The following is a 25,864-nucleotide window of genomic DNA, read 5'->3' as shown; positions in this document are numbered from 1 at the left end:
TAATGGTCTGCTGTATGTCATTCCACTGGAAATGGAAGTCTAGCTGCTTGCTAGCCAATGTGTGGTCTGTGGATCAGCAGCATCTGCATGTTTTAGGGGATTCATATCACCTGGGACTGTGTTAGAAATAGATTCTTGGGATCTACCCCAGACTCTCTGAATCAGAATTTGTTTTTTTAACAAGATCCAGGTGATTTATATGCACAATTAAGTTTATGAAACAGGTCTCAACTATCTCTTTAAAGACCTTATATTTGATCTCTTCTAAGAATCTCTCCTGAATAAAATAGAAGTGAAAAGGGGCTTATATTCCTCTAATAACACTATGCCTAAGTGTTATCTGTAATTTATGTGTTAGATTAATTGTATACCTTTCCCCAAGATATTCTTTGAATGATCATCATTCAATCATTGATATTACTCAGTGGAATTAACAAGTAACTACTTAACTACTTCCAAGTATTGGTAGAGTAATTTTAGAAAAAAGGCATTATGAGAACTATTTAGAAGAAGCACAAAACTACTCATTTATTGAAAAGCAAGTTCAATCCATGTAAGATAAAGTATGAAAGCCCCCTTCCCCACTTCCTTGAACCTTCTAATACAATGGAATGACTACTCTTCACAGGCCACATTTTATTTTTACTAAAAACAGGTATGCTTTCAAGATATGTCTGGAAAAGATTTTAAAGTAATTATGTGCCATTAAGACACATTAAAATCCTAGAGCAAACCTAACAAAGAAATGATGTGGAAAGAGGTTATTACATCATGGGCAATGTTTAAATTATAAATATTTGAGTGTAGTATCATCATTTATATACAAATTTTCAAAACTGGCTATACTCATATTTCATTTCTACTACCTATTAGTGTCATCCTCAACAGAAAAGAAAGCTTTCTTTTTACATCTTTAGAAAAAGAAAGACAAAGTTACTCCTTCAAGGTAGAGTAGATGTATGTATTCTCTACCATACCTTAAACACCATCAAACCTAGTCTCGCCACAGGTCAGCCTCGTCCCTCACAGCACCTTCACCTGATGCGGTTCTCAATCTCGGTCACAGCTGTGACCACCTGTCTCCAAGAAACAGTTGATGAGATAAAAACTTAGAATTCTGGGCCACTCTGATGGGGGATTAATAGCTTTCACAAAGGACTGCATTTCTGCTCAAACAATGAGAAACGTCCCATTTGTTATCAGCAACACTTCACCAGGAAGAAGATGATCAGCTCTGGGTTGCTGGGTAAATCCATATTCCTGGACTTAGTTCACATTCCCATGCTTTGTTCTGTCAGGACTTGCACTTGGTTAGACATCACCAGTGACTACTGTCCGCACATTAAACTTCATCCCCTGCTTCCTAAATGGAAAGCTGCCAATTTTAGAATGTAATGAATCAGCAAACAAGTACAGAATTTAGGAGTGGTGGAGATGCAGATGGCATCAGTGGAAGGTTGGAGGAACTCTTTAGTTTCTAGATTTCACTTTCACATTCTTTTTTCTTTATTCTTATACTTTTTAAACATAAAAAAGAGGAAAGAAAGAAAATAAAACCCCACAACCCTGGGTGCCTTTTTTGTTGTTTTGTTTTATTCATATTTATAATTATATTTAATAATATATATATATATAACGTTGGCCTTTGGAAGTAGGAATTTAGAGAGCCCAGGCGATAGAGGTGGGGAAAGGTTTGTGTTTTTTGCCTGGGACTTTTTTAGGACTGAGAAGCTCAAAGGGAAACCTTAATTTATGATTCTCAGCCTACTCTCTAACAGCACAAATAAGAATTGGAGCTGACACACTCCGGTGCGGTGCCGAGGTGTAAATGCGGGCTTTCCAAGGTAAAGCAAAACCGCACAAGCTCTCTAGTTGCCCACGAAAGGCAGTGTCAGGCCGGTCTGAACCTTCCCTACCTTACAATGCAAGGGGCCTGGGAAATCGTCTATTCCTTCATTCCACAGAGGAAGAAACGGGTTAGCGCGTAATTGTTTTTTTATTACATACATTATTTGTTTTATCTTCCAATCAGTTAGGCTCACTAAGTGGCACATCTTGCAGTCCCAACTCACTAGGAAAACAATCCAATCCAGCATGCATTTGAGTGCTGACTGCATGCCTAACCTCCAACTATATTATGTGCCAGACTTGCTTATTAAATTCCGGACAGTGGTAGTTTGCTTTCCTGCATTAGATTATTTTTCCCTATCACTTTAAGAATACGCTTTAGGCAGTGTTTGGCTTTCTGGTGGGGTGGGACACAAAGAGACAGATGCCTCGTACACCGCCACGACGCCGGTTACTACGCCTCAAGGTATTTGGGTTAACCTGGGACAGAGATTCCCCCGGAAGACCCGAGTTTACCCGACTACAGCGAGTGCTTTAGCGGTCAGCAGGACAGGTAAGGAGCATTCCGTCAGCAGGCGATGGGCGTGGCCTGAGCAGCTCAGCCAATCAGCGCAGCTGCCTTTAAGCTAGGTCTCCCCGCCCCGGGGAACCCGCCCAAACCCAAGCAATCGAGCATGCGCCACAGCTCTCTTCCAGGCCGCGGCTAATATCTTTTACTGCGCGCCCTCCGGTTTTCCAGTTAGCGTTACACTGCTCCCGGCTACCTCAAAAAAAAAAAAAAAAAAAACGGAAGAGGAGCCGTGGGGGACCCTTAGGCATGGGAAAAACTGTAAAGGTTGTGTAAGGAAGAAGTTCCTGAGAAGTGGTGGCTGGGCACAATTCTAGGTCAGATGTTGGACTCGCAGACTCACGTTGCCAGAGATTCCTTGGCCCTGCGCCTTGCTTTCCCGCCGTGTGAGAAGTGACTGAAGGGGCATTTTCAACCCCCGATTTGGCCCGTACAAAGCCAAGCGCTTCACAACGCTTTGGGTCATTTAAACCTTTTTTCAGGATTTTCCTCCTCATTTTACAGATAAAATAAACGGGGCTCAGAAGTTTCGCATTACGTCCAAGGAGACGCAGCAGCTCATCCTGGCGGGCCGGGGTCTGAGTGACTCGCCAACAGCCCGTGCCCCACGCAGTGCTCACACGTCAACAAGCGCCTGCCCTTCCATCCACCTTCCGTCAGCCCGGGACCCTCGCTTCGGCTCTGAGAGGCTTCCCCGGCGCTAATCAGATTCTTCCGGGGGAGGAATTGTGGCTTTAGGCCGAGAAACGTAGCCTCGAGCGCGCGCGGTTTTCCACGCTAAATCCGAATTAGAGACGCTCCGTCCAACTCCGCGCGAGGGCGTTTTCCGAAGGTGTCTGTGTCCTCTCGGGGCCGCATAAACGCCACTTTTTAAAAACCTCGGTCCTCGCAGAGCCCCCCGGCTCGTTCCTACGGACGCCTAGTACACACGGGGGTTTGGGGGCAGGGCACAGTGCCCTCGAACCCGGACCCATCCAGTGAGCCCAGGGTCCTCATTAGCTTTGCAGGGCTCCAAGGACAGGGGCCTGGTGACCAGGCGCTGGTTCCCGGGACTCAGTCTCCAGCCCAGGGCTGTGAGCTTTCCCGGCGGCGTGAGCCGTCCGCGTCTCGGATCTTCGGACGTGCCACTCGGGCCTCCCCTCCTTCCCCGCCCGAGATCCCGTAGGCTGCGCTACTCCGCGCAGGGCCACCGCACTCCCGCACCGCTGCTGACAGGCCGACCTGCCCGGCTCACAGTCCGGCGGCGCCAGCCCCTCCTCCGCCTGCCGCCCCGCCCCTCCCGCGCCGCGCCGGACACCCCGCCCTGAGGAGGCGGCCCGAAGAGTGGTCGCTGAGGCAGGCTGGTGGCATGGGGAAGCCGCTACCGCCACCACCACACACACCGTCTATCCGAGCGAGTCCAGGCTCTGCCCAGGGCGCAGGGGGCCGCGGACGCCGAAGTGGGCGCCTGGGAGCGTGATCGCGGCGCGAAGGGCGCGACCTCGAGCTGCGCCGGCCAAACGCGCAGCGAGCGGCGGGAGAAGCAGGAAGGCGGCGGGGCCGGGAGCCGGCGGCTGACCCGGCGGGCCGCGGAGGGTGCACCTGGCGGCGGTGCAGCCCGGCCGAGCTTCGGGAGCAGGGGAAAGCGGCGGCGGTGGAGGTGAGGATGTCGCAGCCGCCGCTGCTCCCCGCCCCGGCGGAGACTCGGAAGTTCACCCGGGCGCTGAGTAAGCCGGGCACCGCCGCCGAGCTGCGGCAGAGCGTGTCCGAGGTGGTGCGCGGCTCTGTACTCCTGGTGAGTGAGCGGGAGAAAGGGGGTTGGCGAGCGCAGGTAGCCCTGTGGGCCTGGGGCTGGATGCGAGCGCAGCACCTCCCCTGGCGCCCTCCGCGCGGTCACCTCCTTCACGTTCTTTTAAGTCGGACGGGCTAAGGCGGAGCCGCCGACCCTCCTGGGTCTCAGGATTAAGGCGGGCGGGAGGGGTAGCTTCGGAATGGAGAGAAGGGATGTTCTTGTAGGGGCAGCAACTCACAGACTTTTTCTTGGCGTTTGGGGGTCCTCCTCATTGCTGCCCCTTCCCTCCTGGGAAATTTGCTGGGGGTAAATTTACTGGGGCGCCATCTCTCACCACCTCCCCAGCCCCCGCAACCCCTCATCAGTTTCTTCCCTTCTGCCAATTGGGAAATTACTCTTCTTTCACCTTTATCCTTCCAACAGCCTCCACCTCTAGTATTCTGGAGGAACTTGGCACCTGTGGCCTTGGGGGACGCACGGGAAGTTGGAGGTCGGGCTTCCTCCATTCAGGGTGGGAGATGGCCCCACCATAAACACACACACACACACACACACACACACACACACACACACACACACACACACACACACACACACACACACACACACACACACACACACCTGCTTCCCTAGCTGACAAACTGGCATCCTCTTTTGAAGGGTCACGGGGCCTGATAAGAACCCTTGGTAATTTCAGCGTTGGTGCAAATTACCATTAATTTGGGGGTTTTGAAATAAGCAACCACCAAATTAATTTGGTTTTGACAGAAAATTTTTAGCCAATAGGCCTCTGGATGTGACGAAGATGAAGTTTTAAATCAACTTTTCCACAGCCAGGGCAAGTCCTGCTATATTTGGAAACGCAGTACTCGGGTTGCTTGGATTGTACAGGAGTGGGGCTGTTCTTCCCAGCGACGTTTGAACAGCAGCATGCTCTGCAGGGCAGCTGGAAACTTTTAGCAGCTCCTTGCATTGTCGTAGGCATTTGTTTTCTTGAAAGGGATTTGTTTGTGGGTGGGTGACTTGTGTTGTTTGTTAGAACAGTGCAAGAAGATAGGCCTCCGAAGTGATTATCTGGGTTTGGTGGCACTGTGTGTGTGTGTGTTGGGGGTGGGGGTGGGGGAGTAGGAGCTATACCAGAGTGGGTCCCGAAATACATGGGTGGAGGCACCTTTTTGGTGGCAGATTGGTATCCTTCCTGGGCACACGTAGGATTGCATCAATGATGTTTGTGGAGAATGGAGATGAAGCGTGGCTGATTTCCATATCCAGTTTGCTCAGTTGGATTTTTCTCTCCTTTGCCAGTTCTGCCAACTAACTCTAGATTTCTCACGTGTGTTAGTCCAGCCTCCAGTTTGCTCAGTAATAACAGGGATTTTATTTTCCTGTTACAGTGAAGTTGATCAGTTGATGGTAAGGAGTAGAGCGGGGGGTGGTAACAGACTAGAACTTGGCCATCTCTTCCATGATTGAACGCTAACTTCTGTTGCTTTGGTGTAAGTATACCATTCTCCATCTTCGTAACTTTTTTTTTTAAAGCTGGTTAGCCTAGGATAAATATTCAACTTTATTAGTAATTACACTTTTAAAAAATTATTTTTATTGATATATATTATATATTCACATACCACGTAATCATCCAAAGTGCACAATCAGTGGTTCATGGTGTCATCATATAGCTGTGCATTCATCAACAATCGACTTTTTTTCTTTTTTTATAAAAAATGAACATATATACCAAAAAGCAAATTCCAAAGCACATCGCTAAAATTAGTTGTAGAACAGATTTCAGAGAGTTCCACAATTTTGGGTTTTTACTTCTAGCTACTCTAAGGTACTGGAGGCTAAAAGAAATATCAGTATAATGATTCAGCATTCATACTCATTTGTTAACGTGACCTTCTCTGTATAACTCTGCCATCACCTTTGATCTTTCTCCTACTCTTTGGAGTTATTTGGGATATGCTGATTCTAACTTTTTCATGTTTCTTCCTAACTTTGTTCCTAACATGTTTATATTAAGGATAAAGCCCACAATGTCTGTAATAAGACTTCTCTTCTCACACAAAACTTGGTTCTTTCATCTAGGGGCTGCTGGTCTTCATCAGTCTTTTGAGGGAAAAGAAAAGTAGATAAAACATGTTACAGTGTTAAAGTGCTGACATCGTGATTGAAGAGGCAGTACTTGTTTAATAAGCCATCAAATCGAGTTCAGAAATGTCAACACAGGCTAATTACACATGTGCAAGAGACCTTGAATATCTCCCCTTTCTGTCAAAGGATAGCCTACTGATAGTAATCTTATGTCCGTTGCCCTGTGTGACATACTTCTGTGTTGTCTCGTGATACTTTGAAGGAACATCTATTTTCTTGATTCCCGGTAAAAATCTGTGGCATCTGTGGACAGCATGATCACCAAATGACTGTCTGGTGTCCTCTTTTTTTTTTTTTGTAACATAAGTAGGCACTGGGAATCAAACCTGGGTCTCCAGCATGGCAGGCAAAAAACTCTGCCTGCTGAGCCACCTTGGCCTGCCCTGTCTGGTGTCCTCTTAAGTCTTGAGTGTATTTAGTCACTTCTCTGATGAAATTCATGTTGTTTAAACAAATATAAAGTGTGGGAGAACAGGTGGGCCTAGTTTGGAGTGTAGGACTCCTGGCTGAATGGGAAATGTATTGCAGTGGTTCTGCATTGCAGAAGGAGCAGTTTGAAATAACTTATAGATACCAAAAATTATCCAGCCTCAACCATCCTTACCACCCCCGTTTCCCCTCAGGTAGTGAGCCGCCACATACTTCTTACTGCATCTCAGTGTCTTCCAGGAGGTCATAGCAGGTGCACCTGCCACAAAGTTCTGGCCCAACTTTGTGGAATGAGAATCTAAGAAGGTAATCCTGATCCTTACAGGGCGCAGAGATAAAAACCGAGCCAGGGTTCAGAATCCCATGGGCTGTCAACCTGTGCTTGGATGGAGGTATTACTCTACTCTGTCTTTGATAACTTGGACCAGCATGAGTACAATGTCTACAAGATAGTAAATGGCTCAATAAATATTCTTAACTAGCTGACTAATTAAAGCAGTTCTGCATATAGACTAAAATAAAATTAACAGTGTATGGATTTAACTAGCTCTTCCCATACTTCAAGTATTGATGAGTATATGGTGATGAGATCAGAAGCATTATGAAATAAAATAGTTCAGTGGTAATAAAGACTGCCATTGGATAAATTTTAAAATATAAAAGTGACATGTGCTGTTAACTTTTTCATTGTTTGACATCTTATTTTTTTTCAACTTTTTCATTGTTTGACATATTAATTTTTTTCATATTGGGTTCAGGTTTGCTATATATATATGTGTATATATATATATATATATATATTTTTTTTTTTACATGGGCAGACACTGGGAATCGAACCTGGGTGTCTGGCATGGCAGGTGAGAACTCTGCCTGCTAAGCCACTGTGGCCTGCCCTAAAATAATTTTGCATTAATTAGTTTGAAAAGATTGATAATAAACATACAAAACTATAATACATTCCATCACTCAGATTCCACAGTTATCAAGATTTTGCCAAACTTACTTCATCAGTCTGTTTTTTTCTGTTTTATTTTTCAATGTGACTGCCAGGCCTCATGTCATTTCAGCCTGCATACCTGCTATGTATTGCTAAAATATGTGGATATTTTCATACATAACTGTAGTGTCATTTTAATAAAATTAACAATAATTTGTTGATGCACCCAGATTATTAAAAAAAATATTTTTGATTGTTACTTTTTTTCTAATCAGGATGCAAACAAGATTTATGGACCTTTTCAAATGTTTGGCTCTTTCACAATCCTCTGAATTATTCATGAAGGAGAAAATGCTATGTGGGCTGAAGAATCCTGGATTTTAATACCAGAGGTTTAGTAGTTCAGAGCATGGATGCTATAGTCAGACCAACTGAGTTGCAATCCCAGCTCTTCCTTTTCCCATCTGTACAGTCTTAGATATGTAACTTAACAGTACTGTACCTCAGTTTCCTCACATGTGAACTGGAGATAGTCATATCATGCTTACTTTATAGGGTTGTTGTGAAGAATATTTATATAAAGCTCTTAATGCCTAGCACCTGTTCCAATAGCTTCTTGAGTCACCTTGGGCAGTTGCTTAACTTTTCTGAACCTCCGACTTTCTGTTCTATAAAATGAGGGCACTATGCTAGATTACGTCTAGATTCCCTTTCTCCACTAACAGACTTTGATTTTAAGCCACTTTTATAACAGTAGTAGAGTTGCTACTAGTAGTATTCCTAATTGTAGGAAAAATAATTTATGATTTTTTGGTTATATAAAAAAAAATCCTAAAAATTTCAGAGTCAGCTTTCCATGATTTAGAAGAGTTAGGAGGGGCGTCACATTCAAAATGCCTGCAAGCTCAGAAGAAAAGCTAGAATTCCCTGAGCAGGGTTAAGTTGTGATTGCTTTTGAAGCTCCTCGAGGAATTTAAGACAGTATTATAATGGCCTAGATCTAAATTAATATACCATCCGAGGCCTAAATACCCTTTCTCTGAAAGATTTGTGTAAATATTATAACATGTCACTCTGCCTGGGTTTGCCAGCTGTGCCTTGAATATTGATGTACAAGTCATCTGGCTACCTGGCTTCCCAACTGATCTTACCTAAATATGTTCAGCTTCAAAATACTCTCCTTGGATTGTTACCCCTGCTAGTGATACCATTCCACAGTCCTTTGAGATCCAGCAATATGAAATGAAACAAAACCAAGTCAAATCATTGCTAAATTTTCCTTTGTGTTCCTGGAGGATGGACAGAAGGTGGGAGGATAACTACCAGAGTATGTGCTTGGGGCCTCCCCTACACTCCCAGTTCATTCAGCTCAAGATTACAGCATTATCTGAGGTAATGTGAGACCCAATGGGTAGTGATGTTTGAAATCTGCAGGTAACCTAAAACCTCATTTTGGCTGTAATTTAAAATCAGATATGTTAGTAAATGGACAACTGAACTGGCCTGAGCTTCACCTCCCCATCTTTTTCCACCGTTAGGTGGAACCTTAACAAACAAAAATGTCCCAGAATACAGGAAGCAGGGTGGAGGCCTATCTCCAATTATTAATAGATAATCAACAACAGACTCTATTTCTGTGGTTTCTGGTCCATTTGAATATTAGAAGACAGGAGGACATTAGTGATACTTTGAATGTGAAAAGGGAGGGATGGGGTTGTGAAATCTTTATCCACATTTATTGAGGGCCTGCTCTGTGCTTGTACTTGGCTGGGTGCTGAGGATAGGTTGTTGTGTTAGATCAGGCACTTGCCCATGAAGGGTTTAGATCTAAACAGGTGGACAGGTCAGTTGTCTACAAAAAGATGGATTATGATATGAAGGGACACATTTAAAGAGTCAAATGTGTCCTTCAGAGAATAAAGGAAGAAGTATTAGGGAATGGGTGTACTAGAAGAGTTGAACTGAACTTGGGAGATGCAAAATTAAGGAAGACTTTTTTTTTTTTTCCAGAAAAAGCTAAGATTGAGCAAATGTTTAGAATGCCCTGGTAATTATAACTAAATTCAAGAGTTAGGTGTATAATACATAAGTAAGAGAAACAACATAAAACATGGTTGAGGAGGGATTTTAAAGCGTGAAAATCCAGGAAGAAACCAGTTTGTCTTGGGCTTTGAAGTTGAGACTTGGCTTTGCACCTGATTAGCTGAAGCCTTTGAGCAAGTTACTTTACCTAAGCTTCAGTTTGCTCATGTGAGAATTGGGATTGTTAGGTATTATTTTAGAGAGTTTTTATAAAGATTGAATAAGATAATGCATGCAAAGTACTTACCAGTTAGTGCTTAACAAACATAAGCTCTTTTTCTGTTAATAAAAGACAAGATTGAGTATCTGGACTAAATTTACCTGGAGCCAGCATTTACTGCATCCTAGGATCTGTGTTAGGGCTTTACATAAGGGAGAATAAGTCACCTCAAGGTTACACAACTGTAAATAGAGGGGCTGGGTGTGAATTTGGGCACTGTCCTCCCTCCTAAGCACTCTGCTTGCTGGCTGCCTGTGTTAAACTAAAGCTGAAAACTAAAATTCTGTTTTGTATTTCACAAGTACTGTGTATTTAAACGTTAACAAGCTTAGAAACAATATTTATCCTCTATTTATCTGTATTTATATCTCAGTCATACTGTTAAGTTTTTAATGTACTAAAGGCTCTTCAAATCAATTTTAAAAAGATAAATCATCCAGAAGAATGGGAAAAGACATTAATAGGCAGTTCCTCAAAGACAATAAAACAGCCAAGAAAAGAGCAGAAAAGTGTTTAGTCTTATTAATAATTAAAGAAACATTCATTAAAACAAGTTGTCATTTTTTCCTGACAAATTTGTAAAGATAGGAAAGATTAAAGCCAAGTATTTGCAAGGATGGGGTGACCCAGGCCCTTTCGTTTTCAAGGCCACATCACCATTCTACAACTCCAGAAGACCTCATTCACCTAGCATTGCATGAGAATTATGTCCCTGGAGTTTTATAACATGATGGATGTTAAACTTTTTTGCAGTTTGGCTATATATACCAAGAACTTTAACATGCTCATGTTTTTTGACCCAATTCTTCTAAGGACTACCTGAAATTTGCATAAAGCAGAGTGTCTGAAGTTATGGTGCTATTTGTTTGGGGCAGAAAATGTAAAATACTGACCAGTTGTAAACTACCTCAAGGTCTTAACCATTGTCTAAAATTGTGCAGCATGGACTACTTCTGAAGTCATTGTATTCTTGTTTTAGAAGAATAATAACTTGAGAAAACTCTTACAAAACAGTGCTGGAAAACAGTGGGAACTTGTGGTTAAGGGTAGGGGCTTTGGACCATACAGTTTGGGTTCAGTTACCCCTTTGCTACTAACCAGTTATGTGAGCTCAGGCAAGGTGGTTAACCTCTCCAGCCTCATTTTTTTCTTATTTGAAAAATAGATGAGGGTGCACAGGTAGTTCAGTGGTTAGAATGCCCACCTGCTATGTGGGAGACCCGGGTTCGAGTCCCAGACCATGTACCCCCCCACCAAAAAAAAAGTAGATGAATAATAGTACTCATTCCTAGAATTTTTGTGAGAATTAGATGAGCGAATTCTTACAAAACTTTCAGAACTCTTCTCTGAACAGTTGGTAGGCACTCAATAAATGTGGTTCATTGTAGTTAAAATTACTATTATGGCAATAAAAACTGTGCTATAAAATTATAAACACAGCATAATTAAATTATTTTTTAAAAGCTGTGTATATAGGAACAAAAAAGTGGGAAGGATGTAAAGAAAAAGATTGTTAGCCACAATGTCTGATTGGGTTTGTTTTATTCCAAAGAAGCTCAAAGATTAAAACTATATATTATTTTAGACATAGGCTATACTATACAGTATAGAATATAGGTTCGATAAGAATTAAGTTTTAAATGTATATCTATCATAAAATAATTTTTCTTTAGTGTGAATTTTTCATGCAGATCAGTTGAATGGCTGTAAGTATGATGTTTTTGTGTTTAGTCTTGGGCATGAACCAGAAAGCTAGAATGTTAACCATCGTTATCTTTGGTTACGGAGTTATGGGAAGTTCACATTTTGTCTTTATAGCTCTTTGTATTTTCTACAATAAATGTGTATTACTTTTTACTATTTAAGATAATGTTGACAGAAGAGAGATTTTTGAGAATGTGCTGTGGTAAGTGTGTTCTGTCACATACCATAGTTCATGTAGTCCTCAGGACAAAGATGGATATTATTACAATGTGGTGGTTTTTATTCCTATTTTATAATTTAGCACCTGTAATTTTAAGTCATTTGAAATAAAATCTCTCAGATATTAGCAGGTGGTAGAGAGAAGAGAAGCTCTAAGCTCACTAAGACGGAGATTATTTGTTACAGGCTCTATTTGACTTCATTTCTCTCCTTATGCTGTTAAACCTTTTCTGGACCATGTGATTCCTTCTGTCTGCTCACCTATTTCTCTTCTTTACTTCCACTCTTGTTTGGTCTTCCTCTGCTTCCTCACCACCCACAGACTCCTTAGCCCCAGTGAACTGACTTCTGTCCTCAGTATGGGGTTACCTCTCAGTGCTCATCTCTTCATCTTCTCTACCTGCAGCATTTGATACCATTCACCAACCTCATGCAAAATAGGATTCTCTTCATTCTCCTTCTTCCTCTGTGATGTATTATTTTTGTCTTCTCTGCTGTGTCCTGCTGCTACACTCACCATACAGGGACGGTTTTAAAGGATGTGTTCTCTACAGTTGGTTTATAGAATTTAATCTTTCCTTCACTCCGAAATGATCTCCATCACCTTCATTGCAAACAATTTTTGAATCTTTACTCAGTTCTAATCCCTCCACCCCCACCCCAGCTTCAAATACATGTATTTGCCTGTGCTACAGCCCCTTAAATTCATTGTATATTAAACACCTTTTATTCCAAAACCAAGCTCCTCTTTTTGCATTCTTGCTTCCTTTAGTGAGAGACGCTATTACATAGTGGTCAGCCTTGAAATTTCTAACCCCTCTGTTGCCTCACTTATTCATCTTCTTTTCCTTTCCTTATTCAATCATCACTGTGTCCGTTAAGTTCCATTTCTGCATCAGACATTATGAGGCAAAATCTCAGTGGCTTAAAGCAAAGGTTTATTTTTCCCTCAGGATGTCTTTGAGTGTGAGTTGGGGCCTGGCTTCATGTTGTCCTTACTCTGGAACTTTGGTTGATGGGACAGTCACCATCTTGAGTATGTTGGGTCTTTATGGGGGAACAGAGAGGGTAGTGTTATGAAGCCCTCCCTCATTGGCTCTCACAGTTTCCACTTGGTCATTTCTGTTCATACTTTATTGGCTAAAGCAAGTCAAGTACCATACCTAATTCCAAAGGGTGGAGAAGTGCAGTCCTTTCTATGGACCCAGAAGAACTAGGAGTATTGAGAGAGCAACACTAATTGCTCCTGCTGTCTATCGTCCCCTTCTTTCTGTAGGGAGTGTCCTAGTAGGGAGTGGGGTCTCCTTGCTTCCTTTCTTGCTCCATCCTTAAGATACTAGGTTCAGTTCTTAATCCTTTAAACACTAGTGTTTCCCATTGCTCTTGGAATACAGACTTTTCCTTTATACTGTAAGGACTCTATCAGGCACCACTCTTCATTGCTCACTGGCTAGTCTTAGATTCTCATGTCTGCCAAGCTCCCTCATGCCCTAAGACCTTGGCAGAAGCTCTCATCTCTCTCTTCCTGTCTGCCCCCTCATCTGTCAGGGTACTTGCTGTGGTCTTCAGAGCTATACTTAAATATCATTGCCTTACCTTACCTTACCGTAAATATCAGAAACCTTACCTTAATTATTCATACTAAGGCAGGCCACTCCTTTTCCCTTTTGCTAAACACTTAGCACAGTTTATATATTTATTTGTGTGTGTATGTCTCTTTCTCACTGGACTACTTGTTCACTCTCTTTAACCAGTGCTCAGCACAGAGGGGCTCAATAAATATTTTTTGGATGACTCAGTCCTGAAGATGTCACATCTGATACATCTCATTTTTCTCTTTTTTGATTCAGCATTCCCACTCCTGCCATGCAGACTCTTAGAATATCTATCTTGAAATAAATGAAAAATAAATTATTCTGCTCGTTTCTCTTTACTCCATTTCAGCCTACCTCCTGCTTCCACATATGTTTCCTTACGCTTAGGTTCCATTAGTTCATCATTGACACCCATGATAAATTCAACGATACTCCCACATATAAAGAATGTATCACTCTGGGGCTGGTCCTTTGTTTGCCTAGGTGTTAGTTGAAAAAAATGGCCAGATTGTTAGTAAATCTGAATGATCCTTGCATAATACTTGAAAGCAGCCACACTTTTTGATGCAAAGTAAAATTGATTTCCTTTGTTGTGGACATTTGTTTTCATCAGCTCTGTGAAGCAGGAATGTGTGAAAGACCAAATACACAGATACAAGGCTTGTGTTAGGTATTTAGTAACTCGTTTAATCTGAAAGCAAAACAAAATAAGACGAAAATACAAATAATAAAGCCACTGAAAGTGCTTTTCATTCAGATGAACCATGAGTTATGCAAACCATCAGAAGCACTTGGGTGGTGAATTTGTTTCTATTTCTTTTACATCTCTGTCGCTTAATCAGCTTCTTGACTTCTTATCAGTTAATTGATGCCAGGAGACTTACTATCTGATCAGAACTTTATTGCATAGAGCCAAGTGGTTTGTTTGAATATCCCTGTCCCCACCTCCCCTCCTTTCTTTGAAGTTGGCAGGGATAAATGCAATTAAGATAGTGCTTGGTTGTGTCAGCATTGGAGGGCCGTCTGAGTCAGTACATGTATTAGAGACATCCCCTATTTCTTGAGGGTTAATCTGGAGGTGAATCTGAAAGCACACGGAGAGGTAAGATGTCCATGAAACACCCAGGTTCTCCCTGGACCACTGGAAGTTCATTCTAAAACTATTATGTACTTAGTTTGATTTTTATGTATTCTTATTTATACATTTTGCTTAACAGAAAATACGTATTCTGTCGTGTGTATAAAAATGTTTTAGGAAAAGATGCTTACCATGCTAAGTTGAAAAAAAGGCTATCAAGTAGTATATATGGAAAAAGCCACTGATTTGAAAAAAAAAATAGTATAAACAATATATTGTTCATGAAGAAGTTTTATGATCTTACAGATAATATATTAAGCCACTATTGTTTTGTTTCAGGAATAAGTTAAATTTATAAATGTTTATTTCCTGAACTCTAGAGCAGAGTGAATGCAGCAACATAATCAAGTTTTTAGCAGGAGGATTGTTCTTTCTAAGATGACAGTAGTATATGGTGGGTAAGAATTTGAGTTCTGAAGGTTCCAATTCCAGCTTTTCCATTTCCTAGTTCTACTTTTTTAGTTTTTCTCATTTGGAGAGTGAGCATCATAGTACTACTTATCCCATAGATCTGTGTGATGAGTACACGAGGAGATTCATGTAAAGCGCTTAGAATAGAGCCTTGTACATATTAAATATCCAGTAAATGCAAGCTATTGAAATTTATGAGGGCAGCCTAAAGGGAGAATTTATAACATGGGAAAATAATAATAAGAGTTAAAAAAAAGTTACAATTTTTTTAGAATTAGGGTTCAAATATTTTGGTATTTTCCAATTTTTTAAATTTCTATAAGTGAGTAGATAAATCTATCAAGAAAAAGAAACCACTAATTATAGGAGGGGAATTGTGGTGCTATAAATAATACATACAGTTTGGTACTTAAAAAATTGCACTTCTGCATCTGAGTGCTTGGATAGGTGTGAATCCTAATGTAGGATGTGTTCCTGAGGTGAGTATATATATGTTCATCTTGGTAGCAAATATATTGTTGACCAGTTAAGAGCTTTAATGAAATGCTGACAGAAGAAGGAGGCCCCATGTTTAATAATGAAATACAAAACGTCACAGTTTTGTAAAGTTCTTTCAAAAAATCATCTTACTTGAGACTCTGAAAAATCTCGTGAGGTAGACAGGGATAATTTTATTATTACTTTTTTCAGTGAGGAAACTGAAGGCCAGAGAAATCAAGTGATTTGCTTAAGGTTGCCCCAGTAATTCTTAGTTTTCTTGATAAGATGGCAGGAATTATCTAAAGGACCAAAACATTTAAGACTATAATTTAACATTTTGAGTTTCTCAGAAATTTAAATGGTTAATTTGAATCATTAGGTACCTTTTTTGGAAAGTACTGTGAATTCTCCGGGTTGATAGAAATGCATGATGTGGACACGAAATTATACTGCTTTGGAGGTGAAAGGTATCTTTTGAGGTCATCTGGTCTAGCTACCTAATTTTACAGACAAGGAGCAATGGTCCACAATGGTTAAGCAATTTGTCTATGATCATACAGCTAGTTAGTATGAAAGTCAAGAACCAAGTCTAGTTTACTGACTCCTGGATGAATATATTTTCCACCGTTTTTACAAAATACTTGAATTTACTTTGTTTTATTTGCATTTCACCAAGTATCTTTATAGACTGTAGATCAGGTAATATTAGAAAATGAAACATCTATTTACATCACAGATTTCTTCCCAGCTTGTATATTCCATTAGTTCTTCTGTCATTTTTTAGGTGAAATTGACCTTCATTTTTCTGAAAGTCAAAAAAAGGAGCTTTGCAATTCTGTTTAGGGGTGTAAGAAAGAAAGGGAAAAAGATGTAAAGAACAATAATTTTAGAAATTAGTCTAAAAAAATGTCAATAATGACTTATTCAAGAAGCAAAAGTCAATTTAGTAGTAAAGTTCTCAATAGAAGATAACGATTTCACCTACTTTGGTTTAAATAATTATGTGGCTTGAGAAAAGGCCTTCCGGGCCTTTTCTCCCTAAAATTCTTTAATATAGAATAATCTCTGTTAATCTAGGTCATTTTATGTCTAAGGCTGCTTTGCCTTGGCTAACATAAATATTCAGCTATAAATGGCATTTTGGTTCAAATTGTATTATTATGGAAGGAGTTGCATTTCTGAGCTTGTTTAGAGGACTTAATTAATCTATCATTCTAAGATATTAGTTTTCTTAAGTTGAAAGCAGAGTTCCTATGGTGATAGCAGAAGTGCCATAATATTTATAGTAGTTGATTCATTTATAAACTAGTATACTAGCTAGAATTTACTCTTAGGTTAACTTTATCTTTTTCAGACCTTTATTGTGTTCATTTAGACATTTTTATGTTCTTTCTTCTTTTAAGAACACCTCTTGTGTTCTTATTATGAGTGATGTTAGAATGTTTATTTTTTTCCTGAAGATCAGAAGTAAATACTTGTAATATAATATTTTTCTTAGGAAATTGAAGAATCACTTTTCTGGAGGTGATTTTATGAAAAATCAATTAATGTATCAAGTTTTTAAAGGAATCACCACATAAAACTCACTTAAATATCATTTAAATTTTAGTATTAGGAACAAAGGTGTGGTAGAGTTATACAGAGAAGGTAAAGTTTAACAAATGTATATGATTGCTGAATCGTTATGTTGATGTTTCTTTTAATTTCCAGTGTCTTGGAGCAACTAGTAGTAAAACCCTAAAAATGTAGAATTGTGAGAACCATACCAAACTCTGAAATCTGTTCTATGACTAATTGTTGTAATGTGCTTTGAAATTTATTGCTTCCTTGTATATATGCTATTTTTCCCAAAAAAGAAAGAAAAAGTTGATTGTGATGGTAAATGCACACCAAATGATGATATTGTGAACCACTGATTGCACACTTTGGATGATTATATGGAATTTGAATGTATGTATTATATATGTATGTATATAATATACATAAATTTAAAAAATCAACAGAAGACCAAAAAACCCCCCAAAAAACCCCAGTTCAGTATTATTACTTTCTCTGGAAGAGTTAATATATTATATTATATATATATATATATATAGGGCAGACTTGAATAAGAACATTCTAGTATAATGTGTAAGCAGTGGCATGAGAGAGGAGGGATTGCCGATGGTTTAACAGTTTCTTGAATTGGGGCAGTCACATTTAATAAACTACCCGTCATTGTCTAAGGTTTCATGGTTTAAGGTATCAAAGCTAGAGAGAAGGAAGTTGAAGACAATAGACTTCTGGAGATGCCACAGGTTCGTGTGGGGGAGTGGGTTGGGCTCCTCTTGTAGACATGGAGAACCTCATTTGAGGGAGAGTTCTCTCTAAACATCATAAAAGATGTTTTCTTTATGATTTTAGTTGTTAGAATCTGTCGAGAAGTATGCTGACTTCTGTCCTTACAATATGGAGTTCTGGTGTCTTGCTTTCCTGGGTACCGTCCAGGGAAATAAGCCCCCAACAAAACCAACCCCACAATCCTCCTGCCTCTTCTTACGAGAATCAGCATGTGCCAGTGAACATTACATTTAATGTTGGAAAAACTGGGTTCTGTCTGTGATAGTTACCCTTTGTGGTCTTGGGTTATCACATCGGTTGTATTACCTGTACAGTAAGGGAGGCACTGACCAACCTGAGTTGATGTAAGCTACTTCTTTTTGACCAAATCCTTTGATTTGGAATCTGCCCTGGTGCAGGCCTGGAGCTTATTTCTGTCAATAGTGACCCGACCTTGGGAGGGTAAGAGTGGAAGCAGAGGCCAGATAGAACCCAGTTTTCTCTGTTCTTGGTTTCTTTTGTGATCCTTTTCCACCTTATCAGGGGTCTTGTCCTGGAGCCTCATGAGAATTCAGTCTTCTCTTGTTTATCTTGTAGTTGAAGATCTTAGCAGATCTTGAGACAAATATATTTGAGTTTTTAACAATGTTATTAGCAGACAAAAATACAATGTTATTTTAGTTTTTAAGAAGTTGTTGTGCTTCAGTATTCAATATTCAGTATTCAGATCCCCAGTTGTCATTGGCCATTCATTCATTCATTCATTCAACAAACACAAAAGGATAAATATTGATGAAGACAAAGACACAGACTTTCTTCTCAAAGAGTGTGTAGTCTGGAGGGGGAGAAGGAGCATGGATTGGACCTAGGAAGCTTTGGGTTGGTATTCCCCTTGGCCATTTTGTACCGCAGGGGAAAGAAGGGAGGTCGCGATCAGTGGAGATAGAGTATAGGGGAAGGTACTGAGACCCTTCAGCTTTTGGGGAATAGAAACATACCAGAACCTACACATCTGTTATTATGCTTTGCTGAGATGTGGAAGATATGAAGTTTGATATGAATGTTTAGTTGTAGGAGTAGTGATGAAGAGTTTTTTCTTATGAAAACATTGTGTAGGGACAGGGGAAAATCACTGCTATGATAAGAGTTCAATGAGGATTGTGGTCAGAGCCCAAAGGAATAGGCTAGAGAGGTTGGAGGGGAGACTTTATATTTATAGTAATGTAGCTTTTATCATCCTAAAAAGTCCTAAAACTAAAATTTTTTTTTTAGTTGTACACTTGTAATTTACTTTGACATTAACTAGAGGAAACAAATTTGGCATTTAAGAGATTTATTTCTTTTGGCATCTAGAACATATTCCCCAGGTGCAAAGATCCCCCAAATATGCAGGGATTGAAATCTTGATTATGTCTTTGATTTACCCCAGAAGCTATATTAAACTTATGCCAAATAATAGAATAGTACAGTATTGTAGTTTTTTTTTTTTTATATTACCATAGTTTAGCATGTAAGAATTGTGAAACCTCTGCTTTCTTCAGAACTGAAAATGAAACCAGTTTTTGTGGAGCACCAGATTAAAAATAATCTGAATTGATTGTGAGAACTATGCATGAAAAGAAAATTCAGTTTTTTATGCAAAATTATCAGTGACTTTAAGCTCCATGGAACACAGATTTGCATGGTGCTGTTACTTGGGGTTTTAGTGATTGCTAAAGATATTGAATCCTTTTAGCTTAGGGGCTTTTGGAAGCCTGATGACACTATTATGCTGATTGCAGTGGGGCTAATGGAAACTGATAATAGTATTGATCATTGTTTCTAGAAAAGTACCACTTTTTCAGTGAGAGGAAAGTAATCTTGGTCCTTGTGTAAGCGTTCATGCACTTGGTTTAAGCTTGCTTTTTATTTAGTTTTAGCTTTTTTTTTGTCTCTTGCCATGACAAACATTTATGGTTCATACTGATGATCCCCTGGGACAAGAGCTGAGCAAGTATTTGACTGACAAATAGATATATGCACATGTATGTTGTAGATGTTGAAAACGGTTTCCCACATATATCTGAATGGATAGATTTTTAATTTCACATATTCATCAAATTAATTGACACATTTGTTGAATCCTTACTATGTGCCAAGTACTGTGCTGGGTGCTTACGGAAACTCGGATGAATAAGTCTGATCCTGTCCCACATGGCTGAACAACTATAGGGAAGAGAAGATTGCAAAATAAGATTGGTCTACCTTTAAATAGAAGATTGTATCGTTAGAATTATAAGTAAAGTATTAAAGGGGCCTCGGTTGAGATATTACCTCCAGACGAGGAAATCAGTAAAAAAGCTTAATTAAAGGAAATGGCATTTGAGCTGACAGATGAAAGTGAGATGAGGGTGTTCTTCATTTAGGTGGAGGAGCCTGCATGAGTGAAGGAAATCATGGAGTGTGTTAGGGAACAGTGAGTAGAATCTGGTGAAACACAGAGAAAGTTAATTGAACAGACTAGGATCCCTCGAGGAGGGGGGACAGTGGACAACAGCCAGGTGGTAGTGTATTTACTTTATTCTTTGTGGAATTTGAGAAAGTTTTTTGTTTTTTGTTTTTGAATTGAGCTGGAAGGCACCAAGATGAGAGCTTTGCCGTGGACTATGGTGGCTGTGTGGATGGAGCTTAGTGGCTTGGGCATGATTAGGAGTGGGGTGGACAGAGAGCTGGGGGTTTGGATATGTTTAGAGGTTTTGCTGTAATTTAGGTAAAAGGTAATGACCTGAAGTACAGGAAGAGGTTATTATGTGTAAAAAGTATTTTGGGATAAATTTGATATGTATTTGAACCTGGTTAGATTAAGGTATTTATTTATTCAATAAATGTATTGATAATCCCTCTTCCCCCAATGCCAGTTGAGTTTGGAGCTTAGTGGCGAGGTGATGTTGTGAAGCAGGAAGCATTAAATCTTAGGTTCCAGCCAAGCGGGACTAGGAGGGTTTTCAGAAATCTGAGAACACCCATCGCTGTTACATAGGCCTGGAGGGGAGTTAAGTGCACAGTTTATTTAGCCCTTTGCTTTCAGATAAACCAGACAGATGAGAATCTCATCTCTTGCTATAAAGAACCTCCAGAGAAGGGGATTAGCAGGTGTCAGGGGCCTTCATTTTTAAGAGAATGTTTAGGGTAAAGCAAACAACTTTAAAAACCATCTAGTCCTCTTTAAAATATCCAGTCATATTCAGTGTGTGTGCTTAAGTAACTATAAAGGCCCCACATACAACTGCCTTCTCCAACTCTGCGTTTCCAAGGCTGACATTTTGACTTCATATCAGTTTTCTGAAACATCCTTTCCCCCTTTTAAGGGAAAATTAAAGATGCCTTTAAAAATGGTAGATGTAAACAATTCTTTAGAAACAGGATTTATAATTAGGCAGTTTATTTTGTTGCCCTTTTTCTCTAAGTAAGAGAAAGTAGATGTGACTGTTTTGTGCAATAGGGACCCCAGTTTGGTAGGAATATGTGTTTTGTCCTCTTGGCTGGGCTGTCTATGCTGGGAAGGTGTTTTCTGTAATTTGAGTAGGGGCTGTTGCTCATCACCAGTATAAGGGGTTTTGGCTTACTAAACATGAGTAGGGTATCACTTCTTTCCACGTAACCAAAGACTGCTTTTCTTTTTTTAAATTTTTATTGTAGTAGCATATATGCAATAGAAAATTTCTCATTTTGGCCGCTAACATGTATACAATTGAGTAATAGTAATTGCATTCACAGTATTGTTCCATCAACACCATCCATCAACCTGTTTCCATCTCCTCAAACAGAAACTCTTTACCCATTAAACATTAACTCCTCATCTTTCCTCCTGGCCCACCTCCCTCATCAGCCCACCCCTGGTAACCTCTGTTTTTTTGTTTTGTTTTGTTTTTATTGGGTACATGGTCCGGGAATTGAACCACTCCTCCTGCACAGAAGGTGAGCATTCTACCTCTGAACTACCCGTGCACCCAACCTTCTGTTTTTGACTTTGCTTATTCTAGGTATTTTATATAAATGAAATAATATATTATTCGTCTTTTTCTGTCTGGTTATTTCACTTGACATGATGTCTTCGAGATTCATCCATGTTATAGTATGTATCAGAACTTGATTCTAGAGATTTTTTTTTTATTGAGACATCATCACGCACATACAGTCCCTACATAGTGTACAATCAGTGGCTCACAATATCATCACATAGTTGTATATTCATCACCACGATCATTTTTTAGAACATTTGCATCACTCCAGAAAAAGAAATGAAAAGAGAAAAAAACTTATATATACCATATCCGTTACCCTTCCCTCTCATTGAGCACTAGTATTTCTATCTACCCAATTTATTTTACCCCTTATCCCTCCTATTATTTATTTATTTTTTATCCACATTTTTTTTACTCATCTGCCCATGAAGCATCAGACACAGGGTTTTCACAATCACCCAGTCACATTTTAAAAGTTATATCTTTATACAATCGTCTTTGAGAATCAAGGCTACTGGAACAAAGCTCGAAGTTTCAGGTACCTCCCTCCAGCCATTCCAATACACCCAAAACTAAAATGGGATATCTATATAATGCATAAGAATAACCTCTTGACTGTTTGAAATCTCTCAGCCACTGAAACTTTATTTTGTCTCATTTCTCTCTTCCTCTTTTAGTCAAGGCTTTCTCCAGAGATTGTTTTTTAGCTTTTATTTTTCCATGTTCTTCCTTGCTTTGACATATTGCAAAAACCTTAACTTTGATTCTTCTCTTTTGTTTCCTGAATCCTTCTCTCATAGTCTTCTAAGGTGGAGAATGATTCCTTCTGTTGATAGTTTTTTTAAGCCACATACCTTTATGTAGGCCTTTTCCTAATTTGGTCACTTGTCTGACAGTGGCTGGTTTTTCTCTCTGTGAAAGATGGTATCTTGATGGATGCCCAGCAAATATTAACACCAGCAGAGTAGATTCTGGCACTCTGGGCTGGCAGCTTCATAATTCTTTCTTTTCCGCTGAAGCGACAGGATATTAAACCACTGAACTGGTGCAGTCCTCGGCTGCCTGCCAGTGGAATATTTGGGGAAAGAATGGACCAGCTTTTGTTTCTCTTGCCTTCTGGGTAACCTTGGGGTGGGTTTTGAGGGGATGTTTTCCCTCACTGTACTGACCCATTTGGTATTGAGAAAGCAGGAAAGCGAGTTTTCCTGTTACAAGCAGTGAACAAAAAGCAGGCAGCGGATGGAGATATCCTGTTGGAGAAGGTTTGGTGGACTGAATGTAGACAAATGCACTTCATTCTTTCTCTGTTTTAAAGAAAATGAGGAGGTAGGAAGGAAATCAGTCACTCTGCAGGCCAAGTCAAAATGGCTTTCCTTTTATTTATGGTGCCTAATAAGAAAGTTTTAAGTGTATGTGCTTTGTGATTTAAAATCTTGTCAGATACAGAGATTTATAGCACATGACAAATTTTAAAAGCTACACAGGTTTTTTCCCCACCATGAGGTCATTTTAAGTTTGCCTGACGGGGGCAAGAAACTGTAAAAGTAAATGTAAATTTCAGCCAAGTTTTATTTATTTTTAAAGTCTAAAATCACTACCTAATAAATAGCAAAATTCTTGCTGATTTAGATTTACAAGAGGATGTGTATGTCATCTACTCTTAGGGGACTATGGTACTTAAAAAAAAAATAACTGAGTTATCCCCTCTTATTCCAAGAGCAGTACATCTTTATTATAGGAAAATTAGAAAACGCAGGTAACTGAACAGTATAGGCGTGAGCTGAAATAATGACGTGGAAACAGAAAATCAGAGCATTTTGGCAAAGGAGGGAATCAGGGTCTTCAGGGTTAAAGGGGGTAGGGAGGAAGGGCAGGAAAGACCACTCTGGAACTGTGGGGTAGCTCTACTGCCAGAATGCCACACCTTCTGTTGTAACTTTATAGCCTTGGAAGCAGACCTCCACAGTCTAATCTGGGTCTATGCCTGATCATTCCAAATTTGTTTGGAACTAGAGAACTGTGTAATGACAAGTTGGAAGGTCAGTTAACTCACTGCATTTTGTGTCTTGTCAGTTAAGGGGAAAGTGCTAGGCAAGGGGAGTCTCTAAAGAGAGACAGAGATTTATATCAGTGAGTATTTTGTGTGTGTGTGTAGGTCTGAGAATCTTAGAGTACCTTGACTGTAAGGAAGGTAAAGAGTATAAAAGAGAAGATGCAGAAGAGTAAAATAAAATTCAGATTGTAACTGCTTATGCTATCCTTCTTTGTCTTCTTTACCCTCTCCTTCTCTCTCTGTCTTGCTATATTAGCAAATGCTTAGGTGTTCTATGGAATGAAGGAGTTTGAACTCCACTGTTTTGTCTCAGTAAATATTTATAGAGCAGCTGTCAGCAAATCATTCTTTCAGTCAGTTTTGGATTATAAAGACAGTGAGACTGATCCTTATATGGCATTAGACTAAACTATTTTGGGATTTTTTTTTTGTCTGTGAGAACATGTTTATTATCAAATCCAATAGTTATTTTCTTATAGATAGTGTAGGAGATTCCAAATGGAGTTGAGAGGTTATCCTGGAGGTTATTCTTACACATTAGATATCACCTTTTTAGTTAAGGCATAACAGAGAGGCTGGAGGGAACTGCCTGAAAATGTAGAGCTGTGTTCCAGTAGCCGTGTTTCTTAAAGATGATTGTGTAATGATATAGCTTTCTCAGTGTGACTGTGTGATTGTGAAAACCTTGTGTTTGATGCTTCTTTTATCTACCTTATGGACAGATAGATGAGTAAAACATATGGATTAAAAATAAATAAATAATAGGGGGAACAAATGTTAAAATAAATTTAGTAGATTGTAATGTTAGTGATCAATGAAAGGGAAGGGTAAGGGGTATGGTATGTATGATTTCTTTTCTGTTTTCTTTTTATTTCTTTTTCTGAATTGATGAAAATATTCTAAGAAATGATCATGATGATGAATATACAACTATGTGATGAAAAAAGAATGTTCATATTGTATGTTGATTGATTTTATTAATAAAAATTAAAAAAAAATATTTGCTCAATATGGCCAAGCCTAAAGCCCCAGCTGGGAGAGATGAGAGGGCTCGGAAGAGGTAAGAGAGGGGGCTCAATACAAAGGGCCTTCTAAGACATGTTAAGAAATAATGAACTTAAGACTATGAGTTTAGCAAGCATACAACATAAATTAATATGCAAAATCAATTATATTTTTACACACTATCAAAGAACAATCCAAAAATGAAATTAAGAAAATTATCTGTTTATGGTATAATCAAAAAGAATAAAATACTTAGAAATACGTTTAACAAAAGAAGTACAAGACTTGTACAGCAAAAACTATAAAACATTGTTAAATGTAATCAAAGAAGACTAAATGAAAAGATATCCCATGTTCACAGATTAGAAGAGTTTATGTTGTTAAGATAGGAGTATTCCATAAATTGATCTACAAATTCAACATCATCCCTTCAGAAGAGCAAAAACAAACTTGAAAGAGAAGAGCAAAACTGGAGGATTCAACTTCCTTATTTCAAAACTTACTGCAAAGCTACAGTAATCAAGACAGTATGATAATGGCATAAGAATGGACATACAGATCAATGGTATTAGAATTGGGAGTCCAAAAATAAGCCATTACATTTATGGTCAGTTGATTTTTGACAAGGATGCTAAGACAAGTCAGTGGGGGAAGAACAGTCTTTTCAACAATGGTGCTGGAACAACTGGATATAAACATGCAAAAGAATGAAGTTGGACCCTACCTCGCATCATACACAAACTAATTCAAAGAGGACCATAGACCTAAGTGTAAGAGCTAAAAACTATAAAGTGCTTAGAGGAAGACAGGAGTAAATCTTTGTGACCTTGGATTAGGCAATGATTTCTTAGATATGACAATAAAAACACAAGCAACCAAAGAAAAAAATAGATGAGGTGGAATTTATCAAGACTAAAAACTTTTGTG

At 39.4% G+C, this 25,864-nt stretch overlaps 1 protein-coding gene across 3 annotated transcripts in view; it reads left to right on the top strand.

The window, feature by feature from the left end:
- The first annotated feature begins 4,046 nt into the window (after nucleotides 1-4,046).
- DOCK9 (dedicator of cytokinesis 9) overlaps nucleotides 4,047-25,864 on the top strand; it is a 341,474-nt gene continuing 319,656 nt past the window's right edge. For all 3 annotated transcript variants that reach the window (XM_077158579.1, XM_077158575.1, XM_077158580.1), the window contains exon 1: nucleotides 4,047-4,190. In XM_077158579.1, coding sequence (XP_077014694.1) covers nucleotides 4,062-4,190 — 129 coding nt within the window. In that variant the 5' untranslated portion in view covers nucleotides 4,047-4,061. The remainder of the gene's footprint in view (nucleotides 4,191-25,864) is intronic.

Source organism: Tamandua tetradactyla, chromosome 4, assembly GCF_023851605.1.
Source record: "Tamandua tetradactyla isolate mTamTet1 chromosome 4, mTamTet1.pri, whole genome shotgun sequence".
Lineage (NCBI taxonomy): Eukaryota > Metazoa > Chordata > Mammalia > Pilosa > Myrmecophagidae > Tamandua > Tamandua tetradactyla.
Note: the sequence above shows the minus strand (reverse complement) of the source record. Positions and strands in the feature narration are given on the sequence as shown.